At 43.7% G+C, this 12930-nt stretch overlaps 1 protein-coding gene across 8 annotated transcripts in view; it reads left to right on the top strand.

Annotated features, from left to right (window-relative positions):
* Positions 1-12930, top strand: part of KANK1 (KN motif and ankyrin repeat domains 1) — a 205924-nt gene that overhangs the window by 132011 nt on the left and 60983 nt on the right. For 6 of the 8 annotated variants that reach the window (XM_072761864.1, XM_072761850.1, XM_072761868.1 and 3 more), the window contains one exon: positions 9915-10034. In XM_072761864.1, coding sequence (XP_072617965.1) covers positions 9998-10034 — 37 coding nt within the window. In that variant the 5' untranslated portion in view covers positions 9915-9997. Of the gene's footprint in view, positions 1-5563; positions 5721-9914; positions 10035-12930 lie in introns of those variants that run through there. The other 2 variants (XM_072761862.1, XM_072761886.1) reach the window with 2 other exon arrangements.

Genomic DNA, 12930 nt, shown 5'->3' with positions numbered 1-12930 from the left:
CCTCCTGGGCGTGGCCTGTCATTGGTTAGGCTGTCCCTCTATTGCTGTTATCCCAAGCATGCCTCGGTGGAATGAGACGCTGGCAGGAACCCAGTGTTTGCAGTCATCTCCATGACAGATGCCAGCACCCCCAGCCTGCGCCCTGGCGTTTACGCACCTAACATGGGTCGACGAACATGGGCAGCACTTTTGCAGTCATGAAAGCAGTGTGCTTGTTACAGCAGGAAAGCGTGAGACACACACACACACACACACAAAGGCAGAGAAGGTTTTGAGTCTCCTCTATTAAAAAGAGAAGGTTTTGAGTCTCCTCTATTAAAAAGGGAAGGTTTTGAGTCTCCTCTATTAAAAAGGGCTTAAGTTAGATTGGTTTCAGTGAATGAAAGTGACAGTCAAGCTTTCTTGGAGCAGTAGGCATGACGTATTAAGGGCAATTTGAATTTGAGGGTGGCTGGGACACCGCAGAAAGCAGGGTCTTCCTCTGTAAGTCTTTGGATTCAGTTTTTGGTTCCAGATTTTCCTGTAACCATTTTTAGAACCTTTAAAAAAAAAAAAAAAAGATTGGGATGCCTGGGTGGCTTAGTGATTGAGCAGCTGCCTTCAGCTCAGATGGTGATCCCGGGATCCTGGGATCGAGTCCCACATCGGGGTCCCCACAGGGAGCCTACTTTTCCCTCTGCCTAGGTCTCTGCCTCTCTCTGTGAGCCTTTTTTTTTTTCTTAAAATAAGATTTTATTTATTTATGTTAGGGAGAGTGTGAGCATGGAGGGTGGGTGAGGGAGGTAGACAGGGAAAGAATCTCAAGCACATTCCACAGCCCCATGCCAATCACAGAGCTCCACACAGGGCTTGATCTCAGGACCCTGAGACCTCCACCCCAACTAAATCCAAAAGTCAGACACTCAGCTGACTGAGCTGCCCAGGACTCCCCTAATCAAAATACTTAAAAGTAAGATCATTGATTTTGTGTTACTTGTTGGTGTTAAAATGCTCAGTGACTTTGCACTCAGAATAAACCCCCATCTCCTTCCCATGTCCAGCAAAGCCCAGCAGACGTCCTGATTTAGCCTGTACTCCCCTCTCTGCTCTTTCGCTCTCTCTTTTTATTTTTTTAAAGATTTTATTTATTTATGCATGAGAAACACAGAGCAAGAGAGAGAGGCAGAGACACAGGCAGAGGGAGAAGCAGCTCCATGTAGGGAGCCTGATGTAGGACTCGATCCCAGGTCTCTAGGATCACAACCTGGGCTGAAGGCGGCGCTAAACCACTGAGCCACCCGGGCTGCCCTATCTTCCGCTCTCTTATATAAACTCAGTTGCTCAAACACATAGAGTGGTTTTCCTGCGCCAGTGCCTTTGGACATGCTTCTATAGGAAAAAAGGATTTTAATTTTAAGGAAGATCACTTCATCAATTTTCACTTTTATGGATCTCTCCTCTCTAAACTCTTCTTCAAGCCCTAGCTAGGTCTTGAAGATCTTCAACGTTATCCTTCTAAAAGTTATAGGGTTTTTGTTTGTTTTATATTCGAGACTATGAGTCCTTTCTAATTGATTTTTGTATAAGGTGTGAAAGATTAAGGTCAAGGTTTGTTATATTGCCTATACATGGCCATCTGCTGTAGCGCGGCTCTTTGAAAAGATTTTCCTTCCCTTGTTGGGTGGTTCTATATGCCTCTGTGGAGACTTTATGGGAGCATCTATGTGTCGGGTTGTTTCTGGACTCCAGCCTTGTTCCCCACACGCCCCCAGTTCACACCTGCCTCCAGACTTGATGTCCCTCAGGTCTCACCTTCAGTGTCATTTCCCTAGAGATGCTTATAAGGACCACCCATTCCCAGACATCTCCTCCATATCCTCATCAACCTAAAAAGTTTGACCTTTGTTATTTTCACTCAACATCTATTTTTCTTCCTCCTTTGTGGCATTTAGCACAATGTGTTAATAATTGGCCATTGTGTGTGAATCATATGTGTGAAATTCCTGCCTCTAAGCCCCAAGAGGGCAGAAACTGAGTCTCTCGTGTTTACCACTCAAGTTCTAACAGTGTGCCTGTTACATGCTGAGTGCCAACCAATATGTTTTGAGTAAATAAATTGCAAAAAAAGTCAACCCTTTGGGGAACATTGTGCAAATCACTGGGTATCATTTTCTTAAAATTAGTTGATGTTCCTGGCTCTTCAAGCCTTAGGACTTAGTTTTTTCTCATTTAACCCATCTTTTAAGGCAGTGGTCTTAAGAACCTTTGGCCTGTATCGGAGTCACCTGCAGGGCTGGTTAAGATACAGAATCTTACTAGATTTCGTGATTCAGTAGGTCTGGGATGGTCTGAGATCTTGGATTTCTAAGTTCCCAGAAGATCAGTGATAATGCTGCTGTCAGGGAGCCACATTTTGAGAACCTCTGCTTGAAGGTTAAGAACCTGAGGATGTATTATGATCCCTTTTTTTCCTTAGTGACAGTCCCAGGTACCCTTGAACTTGCCATTGAATAACACTGATCAATTTAAGAGTAATCACAGAGAGTATCCTATAAGAACCCAATCCCAGAGGAATTAGAGGGAAAATGTCTGCTACAGCAGTAAATAAATGAGAACTTCACATTTTAAATAATTAAAATAGGAAATGAACAAAAGCCTTTCAGGCTACAATAAACTAATTCTCTTACAGCCATGGCTGTTACATTTGGGTTCTTTAATATTTGAATAGGCAAAAGCACTGACATTTTAGCTCATAAGCTACTGGCAGTAGGGTTGCTTGCTAAGAGCAAGACTTCACTAACGAGGACCTACTTGTAAATGAAAGAGTTAGGTTTCTGCTGTGGTCTTTTCTCCCTCAACCCTTTAGAGACGAACCAGAGCAAATCAGGATGTACTATTTTGTGTGCCTCTACTGAATCATAAGAGTATTTTCCCCTGAGGTCAACAAAAAACATAAAGGTGATAAGCTTTTAAAAAAAAAAACTTCAATAATTCTAATTTTCATTTATCTCCCCTTACATTTTTTCCGCAGAGGAAAACAACTACTTTTCAGCCTAGGTTGGTATGTTCTGATAAACTCTCTTCACTGAAAATTTCCTGGAAAGAAAATTTACCAACAGCCTTTCCTTTAAGTGTTCAGGAAGCAGTGTGAGTTCCAGCAACCCTGCTGGTACAGCGCCAGTGCCAGGCTCTGAAAGTGTTTACAGGCTCTGAAGTGGCTTTAACCTGTTGGTTAGGAGCATTGTCCTTATGCATACTCTCAGAAAGATCCCGATGCACTTCCACGATCTAGAGTGGTAGTGGATGGCCCAGGAGGGTCTATGGGAGGGCTAGGCAAGCCTGTGCCCACTTAGGAACACAAGGAGGCAGATCTTAACATGGGAATGTTTTGCGATACAACATCTTAGGTCTGTGCCCCCATTGGGGAAACAGCAAAGTTTTCAATTCCTGAAACAGCACAGGCATTCTATCATTGACACTGGAGTAGAGATAGGAGAGTCAGTCTTCATACTTTAGACCACTTAGAATATGGCTGTTTTTCTAAGAGCCTAGTTTGAGTTTCATAAGGCAGGAAAAAGGAGCAAGGAATTGGCTTTTAGTAGAGCTAATCTGTTAGGCATACTGTGAGACCTCAATTCAGATCTCTAGTTAGATGATTTGGAGGCATGTGGGGAGGTGGGCATCTCCTTTGCTTGTAGGTCTATCCTCTGTGCCTGGCACATTGCGGGCTTCCTTGTTAAATGAATAAATGAGAGGCACTTGGGTGGCTCAGCGGTTGAGCATCTGCCTTTGGTTAGGGCGTGATCTCGGGGTCCCAGGATCGAGTCCTGCATCAGGTTTCCTGCATGGAGCCTGCTTCTCCCTCTGCCTGTTTCTCTGTCTGTCTGTCTGTCTGTCTCTCTCTCTCTCTCTGTCTCTCTCTCTGTGTCTCTCATGAATAAATAAATCTTTTTTTAAAAAACAAATAAATGAATAAATGAATTCATTTACTGTTGCTTCTCCCATATTTTCTCTTTAGTGTCTTCATTTTAACTCGTTTCTGTGATAGAAAAACTTCTTCTAGCCTCTTACATGTTACCCCAAGAAATAAGTTGTAAACATAACTGAGAAAACATGGCAAAAATAGTTTCTCTAATGGGCAAAACCCATCATTTTCCTATATTATAAATGAAACTAGTGTCCAGGATTCCAACTTAGATCGTGATGGATAATTAAGATCTCCTTTCCCCTCTACACCACCCATACCAAGAAAATTATCTGCTGTATTTGAGAAAGGTAAATGGGTTTGGGTCATAATTAGGTAATTTGGTTGGAAAATAACCAAGAGCTGGTTAACATTACTGCCACCATAGTTTCTGTGGTAGGAGCCAGTGTTAGAAATCACCAGAAGATAATCTGATGATGAACTGTGGCCAAAGTTTGCACTCAAACATACTTTTAATTAAGTACGTTTAATTAAACTCTGGACAGAAATATCTGGGCAACAATAGATTGTGTATAATAAATTAGACAGGTTTTTGGATGAGTATTTGAAAGACAGACTTATTTGAAGAAATAAATGAGCTTTGCACGTTTCATTAGGGTAAAGGTATTTGTGTGTGTGTGTGTGTGTGTGTGTGTGTGTGTGTGTGTGTTTCCACTCTGGCTTGTGTAGACTCTTCTCTTTAGCATTCAGGCCTTGGTCCTCTTTTTCTTAGGCAATTCACTTCATTTACAGCAAAGCCCCCCATGTAAGCAGACCGTGCTCTAGCCACAGCTGTACTTAGGACACACTTTCTTTTTCTTTTTCTCCTTTCTTTTCTTTCTTCTTTCTCTTTTTTCTTTTTAGATTTATGTGTATATTTTAGAGAGAGAAAGTAGAAGGGGCAGAAGAAGTAAGAGAACCCTCAAGCAGATTCCCCTGCTGAGCACAGAGCCCAGTGCGAGGCTCGATCCCACAACCCCCGAGATCATGACCTGAGCCGAAATGAAGAGTTGAGCGCTTAACCGACTGAACCACCCAGGCGCCCTCCTCCCCTTTTTTAAGATTTTTACTTAAGCAGTCTCTACACCCAATGTGAGGCTCAAACTCACAACCCTGAGATCAAGAGTCACATGCTTTAACGACAGAGCCATCTGGGTGCCTCATCATGTAGCTCTTGACTTTGCATGTCAAGATTTTGACTTTGTTCCTTCTGTCTAGAATGCCCTTCCCTCTTTCTCCCCCTGGAAAACACTAATTGATCCTTTGAGACTGAGGCCAAGTGGTCTCTAATAGTTACCTTTTATTGGCCACTCGCAGCCTTTGGGGGCAAAGTAGTAGCTCCAAGCTGTGGAATAGTTAACTGTGTGTACTGCTGTTCTAGGGCTTTCTCCTTTGATTCTGTGCCTGTCTGCTTCCAGCACTAGTGTGCGAACTTGTGGGGATGATACAGTGTTTAGTTTACATCTCCAAGTAGAAATAAAATGCGGCTGACATGAATCCTAGGAGTTATAGGTCTTTAAAACATGGTAAGATGATAAAAATATACAGAGTCAGAAATCAACTCGGGTGGTCATGGTGGCCACATTGGCCCAAGGAGATAATGAGTGATTATTTTTTCAGATTCTGTCTTTTCCAGATTTTAGGTACAACTGTTGATGTTGTTACTTCTGTGAAGCAAAAGAAAGAAAAATTCCTATGACATGTTGCAAAAGACATCCCAGACCTTGCCCGTCAAAACAGTTGTTTCACCTTTCCCAGTTGTCCTTGGAGCAGCAGGGTTAGTATTCCAATTTTACTGCCCAGCTTCTATCCATTTTTGAAATTCCTATGATCCCACTGGGAGCCTCCCACCTATCCTCCAGGGTGGAGAATGTTATTCGGTTGAAAAGGTACTTAATTTTTTGAAGGAGCCAGATGACATCCAGAGCAAAGTCTAAGGAACGAGGTGGGTAGCCAGGCTGGCTGGTGTCCTGTGGAGTCTCCACACTCCAGAGTGTGGCAAGCATGTCCTGAGACATTTCCTGGGTGTCACAGGAGTCCCTCCTCAGACTCTTAAACACATAATCTCAGGGAATAAGATGGAAGATGCTCCCAAAACAATACTCCAGAACGTTCTGAAACAACTTTCTGTCTAAAAGGAATTTGAGCAAAGCATCCTTGCCATAAGCAGATACATCCCTCAGGTGACCTCCTTGAGGGGCTCCTCTTATTTATGGACGTAAATTCATACTTGTTAAAGCTGTAGTGCACGTGACCACCGGGGCTGGATGGTTTACCTCTGGACTCGGCGCTCTTGCTTACTAGTTCTCTGAGCCAGGTGTCTTCTAACCTCCCCATGCCACAGTTTCCTTTTTGTAAAATGAGGAGAGCTAATTTTTATACTTCATGGGGTTGTTGTGAGGCTTGAATGAGGTGATAACCATTAGGTGCTTTTCAAAGCGCCTTGAATGTCCCATCATTTCGCAAATTCTAAGATGCACATTTCTCACATTTTGAGCACTTCTAAAATGAGGCTATGTCTTACAATAATTAGTGTTTGAGGAGCATTTTTCTGGCCATTTAATGAACAACATCTTTCTCAGTCGGCGATCCTTAAAATAATGGTGTACCATAGAGTAGATGCTGTTTCTACCTCAATAGCTGATAGTAGTAAGAGCTCGATAAATGCCAGCTGTCATCTGCATGGTCGTCCGCGGTGTCCCCGTCATCATTATCTGGACTCTACCCAAGGCAGTGACATTTGGGTGGTTGGCAGTGCCAGCCTAGATTATATATCAGATCTCAGTTTCATCTGTTTGTTTTCATAACTGCATCCTTTGAATAAGACTTAGCAAGCTGCTCTTCACATTTGTTCCATAGTGAGCTCGTGATGTAAAGTATTTATGGGGCAAATTCATGCAGTGTCTGTATTATTCTCTGCACTATACTAGGGAACTACTAAAATGTTCTCCAGATTAGTCTCTTGAAATAAACAGAGAAGACAAATTCTTTAGTTTCTGTATTGACGTATTTTCCCAAAGCCTTTCAAAGAAGTGCTTTTTCTTAGTGAGCAGAACTAAGCCACCATTGTACCACTGAAGATTTACTGTTTGCAGTCTTCTCTGGCGAAGAAAAGAAGCAGTTTATTGATCTGTAACAGAGAATGGATCATGGCCAAACCTTTTCTGGTTTATATAATGCCCTGACTTAAGTATCTGCATATCATTAGGAAGACTAAGTCCTCATGGTTTAAGGCCACTTGTCAGGCATGAGCAATAACTGGGAAAAATCAATACACAGTATAAAGCCGTTGTTTTTGTGCAGACGCCACCAGGATCCACGCCCAGCGACAGCCGTGTCATGTTATCATACCAGTGGCATGTTTGTAGTTCCTCATTTGGGGCTTCCTCCTCATTTGGAGGTTATTGTTCAGTTGGAGGGAGGGTGGGAGAGCCAGTTTGGATCTAGCATAAAAATCCTCTGCCAGGTGAAGGAGGTTCACCAACAGGAGAGGAACGTTGGACCGAAGCGTAATGAAGCTTGACTCCCAAGATTCTGGGCACATCTCCATCCGAATACCTTGACACATACTTCACGCACCCATAACACACACAGCCTGTTTCTTCTTGCCTTCCGTTTGCCCTCAAGAGTTTAAGTGGAGGTATTTACAAGCCATTATGAAGCAAGAGCACGAGCACATAGGTCTAGAAGGGAGCCAGGAATCAAGGTTTTTGCTTAGGTCTTGTTTTTGTTGGCTTTTAAAAGTGTAATTAGTTGAAGAATTTCAGAAGCTGGGCTTCTCTTCTCCTCCTCCTCCTGCCCTCCCAGTCCCTATATATATATATATGTTTTTTTTTTTAAATTTAATCCCTAAAGCCCACCATTTGATTGAGCGAGGTTTGCCTGCACAGAGGTGACTGCTTCCCAAACTCAGTGCCCTGGACCTGAGCCAGTGCCTGTTTCCGACAGAATGTCATGTGATTGCCACATGGAAAGAAGCAAGCCATCCTGTCCTCCTGCTGTGCTGCCAGGCCAAAAATGGGGACCAGCAGGGAGCCCTGAGGCCTGATGTAGGAGGCCGAGAATCAGGTCCCTGCGGGTGGGCTTGGTGGTTGTCACCAGAGCTGGAGACGCCACCGAGCCAGGGAACAGTGTGTTAGCTGTGAGCTCCAGTGCAAACCCATTCGGGCAGTGAAGAAAAATTCACTGGCTCTACAGCAAGACATGCTCAGCCTGTGTGACCACAGGGATCAGACATCTCTTCCTCTGATTGACTAGTATTTCTCACCTCTTACCATCTCCATGACTGTGGCCTGGTAGTTTCCCTTTTGTGTAGCATTTCGAAAATACTCTTTTCTTTCTCCTGTCCATTTTAAAGCAAATAAAACCCAAGACAAGAAGTCTCTAAATTTTTTTTAAGTTACTGTTACAAAAGTAATAGAGGAGCTAAACTCATCCCTAATGGCATCATCACCCAGCAGCAACCATAACGAACAATCTGGTATACTTCTAATGGTTTTAAATAAATGTGTAAATAATGTAAATACATACCTTCACATTTTTAACAATATTGGGTTTATGACAATGCAATATTTATCACTGTCCTTTGATTTTATTTTTTTAAGGATTTTATTTATTTATTCATGAGAGACACAGAAAGGGAGACAGAGACACAGGCAGAGGGAGAAGCAGGCTCCATGCAGGGAGTCCGACGTGGGACTCGATCCCAGGACTCTGGGATCACACCCTGAGCCAAAGGCAGACGCTCAACCGCTGAGCCACCAGGCATCCTGAGTAGTTTACTACATTATTAGCTCTTAAATGATTTCAGTGGCTGCATTAGAACCCATTGTATATGGATGTGTTGTTATGTTAGCATTCCTCCTGTTGTTGGCAGGTCGTTTGGGGATTCTGAACTGTTGCTTGAAATCTCAACGTGGAACTCATTAGATCAATTTCTTCGGCTTTCATGGGTCTAGAGTTAGGATCTGGGCATAGCAGAAATGGAATACTTCTATCTGCACCATTGTTTGCTTTCTTTGCCAGCATTTTCCAAAAGGCATTTCGAAAAATCAGGGTTGGAGCAGAGTTCGTTTCTTGTTCCCGTTTCTTTTTTATTTTCAATTCTGTGATTGTAATACAGCTTATGGCAGTGATCTCAGTTAACTTTTATTTTTTTTATTTTCTTAGAGAGGGGAGAAGGAGAGAGAATCTTAAAGAGGCTCCATGCCCAGCACAGGGCTCCATACAGGGCTTGGTCCCACGACCCTGAGATTCATGACCTGAGCCGAAATCAAGAGACTGAATGGTTAACCGACTGAGCGACCCAGGTGTCCCTCAATTAACTTTTAAATAAAAGATCCGTATAAAGTAAGAAATACAGTGCCCAACATGAACCCTATGTTTCCAAACCGTGTGCCATGCTATGTCACCTGAAGGTTATCTGCTTGGACAGTGGGAGAGAGGGAAGACATTTTTTAAGAGGGGAGCTGACCAGATCAGATTTATATTTTGCAAGACTGAAATACCTCCCAAGGGTTCCCATGAACTAATCCTTTAAAAATGTGAACGCTTGGTACAATAGCAACTACTCTGAAAGTGCAGTTGAGTGAATGAAAGTGTTAAGCCAACATTTGGAAACGATGGTTTGTGAGGGGCTATGGAGCCATAACCCACTAGGAGGCCATTGGTGTTTAAAGGCCACCTTCCTAAAAATGTCATGTTTTTTGAGAACCAATTTTGTCTCCCTTGAGAGTGTCGGGTCTGTAGACCTGCCCTGGGTGCCCGTCCCCAGGCACATCTGTGGGTGTACGATCCTCTCAGCACCGGGTGGCAGGGCTGGGCAGCCACCACCACCATTCATGGGCTGCCTCTTACCCCCTCAGATCCGCTCTCTCCATTGGCAGCCATCTTTATAAACAAACGTCTAAGATTTGGTGTTGTACATACTTTTAAATGATCCACTTTGATAGGGCTCTCTTTATTGTTTCAGGTTGAATGCGTTTGGGAACTTGATGCATAAAATTTGCATGACTCCTCACTTCTTTCTGGACCTGTCATTGGATTGCAGCCAGCATGGCCCACATCACAAAGGTTAACGGCTGTGCCTCAGGTAACTCTGTGGTCTGTGGTGTGTGTGTGTGTGTGTGTGTGTGTGTGTGTGTGTGTAAACGAGCAAGTGTATGCCTTTGCTCAACCTGATTTCTAATTTCTTTTTTGAATAATGGGTATACATGAGCGAGTTGCCTAGATAACTAGGCTTTCAAAGATTTTCTATCCATTGAAGCTGGGTTTGTGCTTTTTTCTTGTTTTTAAATCTCTTGGAGAATTTGCTTTTATCTTTAGAGTCTTTATGTACAGGAATCAGTTAGGTAAATTATTACCCCAGTCAGTTCTATTGAAGTGTTGAAAGATAAATGTAAGATCCTGAATGCTGATCCAAGTGTAATGCGTACTCCTCTCTTCCTTCTTGATGAGAGATTGAGCAACGAGAGGGGAAATGAGTCCGGATGCTTCAAGCCAGTTCCTAGTATCCACTCCCGGGCAGCTTTTGTGTCATGTTGCCACACAAAGAGAAAGAGGGGCTAGGGAAGAGCATAGTATTTGAAGTCACTTTCCCGGAGAAGAATATGCAACAAGCCATATCGTGAATCATAAAGACTCTGTTCTTAGTTCTACTCTGGTTACATGAGAGACCTGTGTAGTTTTCATATCTCCTCCAACATTGCTTATACAAGATTTGGGAGAAATTTATAGAACAAAAGCAGAGAAAAGCCTCTCAAGAGTTGGTATATGGCGGGAGACCACCACCTGTCCAAAATAGCATGCCAGGTGTACATTCCAGTCTTGGGTAACCTGTCAAAGAGCAGAATGTGCGAGAGCAGTGATTGTGTGTGTGGGAGCTCTTGTGTGGTGGCTGAACCCAGTCCTGGCTCTCCTGGTCTGAGCACATTCTGCCCTGAATGAGAGGCCCATCTGCAGCACTGACCATGAAATATGGGGCAGGACTATTTCTCCACCTGTAAAACGTCAGTAAATACATCTACCTGGAGGGTTAGGACCACATGAGGGCCAGAAATGGACTTACAAGTGACCTGTAAGCTGGAAAGCTCTGGTAAAGACGGGAGCAGCAGGAGCCCTCTGAAGGGTGTATACCCAACCTGTCTGTGACTTTCTGTTGCAGCAATCCCAGCTGCAAGCATCCCCTCTGGTGAGAACACTGTAGCTTGCCCCAGACCAAACCCAACCAGACTTGGTTGTGCATTCTGGGACAACTGATCTTTCTCTGTGTATTCTTTCACTTGCCCTTTCTACTGCCCAGCTTCTTGGGACTTTTATAGATTGTGCTCAGGACTGCTGTCACTAAGAAAATATGAATGACAAAAGCTAACATTTAATGCACACTTACTGTGTACCATGGTGGCCTAGATGCCTTGCCTGCATTAACCTGCTTAATCCTTACGGTAATCCTAGGAGATTATATGGTTACCACCACCACCATCCCTAGGTGATGGCAGAGAAACTCAGTCACTTACCTAAATAAGTCAAGTCAGGATTATTCCTTGGTTCTCTAGTGAAGTATTTGATAAGGGAGGAAATTGAAGCATTGTGAACTTTCTTGAGTGTTGTGGGTGAGTTTCAGTCCCCTGTGATGGATGCTCTCCCATCCCATTCCTGCCCTCACTTGAATTCACACGTTCAGAGAAAGGGGGGCCTGCCTGGAACCGTTGGGGCCCTCAGACCTTGACCCTCTGGCCTCTCTGGCACATTCCTGTCTTCAAGGGTTTAGATACCTACCTCATTTGTCCTCAGCTCCTTTTCAACTCCACTTGTCCTAGAGTGTACCCTTTGTTCTTAAAGTCTGATGACCGAGCTATAACCTTTCCCCCTGCCTAACAGGTCTGGGCACTGAGTTTGGAAGCAAGGGGATGCTCTCTGATTAGTGAATGCTGGGGTGTCAGGGGATGAATGGTTCCTACAGACAGGTGTCTGGACAGTAGTATTTATTCTAGTCACCATGACCTCCATAAGCAATCTGATGAGAGGCTTAGCCTTACGCAATTACTTTAGTTATACATACACACTTATACACACACACACACACACACACACACACATGCATGTGTATATATACATATATGTGATGCTCATTTTAGAAAATTTTAAAATATGGGACACCTGGGTGATTCAGCAGTTGAGCATCTGCCTTTGGCTCAGGGCATGATCCTGGAGTCCTGGGATCGAGTCCCGCATCGGGCTCCCCACAGGGAGCCTGCTTCTCCCTCTGCCTGTGTCTCTGCCTCTCTCTCTGTCTCTCATGAATAAATGGATATAATCTTTAAAAAAAAAAAAAAAGGGATCCCTGGGTGGCGCAGCAGTTTGGCGCCTGCCTTTGGCCCAGGGCGCGATCCTGGAGACCCGGGATCGAATCCCACGTCAGGCTCCCGGTGCATGGAGCCTGCTTCTCCCTCTGCCTGTGTCTCTGCCTCTCTCTCTCTCTGTATGACTATCATAAATAAATAATAAAAAAAAAAATTTAAAAAAAAAAAAAAAGAAAAGAAAGAAGAGAAAAGAAAAGAAAAGAAAAGAAAGAAAAGAAAAAAAAGAAAAGAAAAGAAAAGAAAAGAAAAGAAAAATACACTTCCCTAGTACATGGCCGGTACTATGGAGTGCCTCCAGGGCACCAGGCACGGTTCTGGGTGCTAGGGATCCAGCAGTGAACAAACGAGCAAAAACTCCCACCTTTGAGGACCTTGCATTGTAGTAGAATCGGAGGGTTTCTGTGGACAGAGCATCCGGATTAAATAGAGGATGGATTTATACTAAAAAAAAATACACACTGGGTATTCGAAATTCAAGTTTAGCTGGGTGTCCTCTCTTCTTATTCACTGCACCTGGGAGCCTCACCTGGGCACCTGTCCCCTGTTCCTCTTCCTCCTCACTGTCCACACGGTCAGTGTCAATCATTTGTCTTTGTGTTGCCTATCTTCCACAAGATCTCCATCCCA

Source organism: Vulpes vulpes, chromosome 1 (genome assembly GCF_048418805.1).
Source record: "Vulpes vulpes isolate BD-2025 chromosome 1, VulVul3, whole genome shotgun sequence".
Lineage (NCBI taxonomy): Eukaryota > Metazoa > Chordata > Mammalia > Carnivora > Canidae > Vulpes > Vulpes vulpes.
The sequence above is the reverse complement of the archived record's forward strand: the minus strand, read 5'-3'. Positions and strand labels throughout refer to the sequence as shown.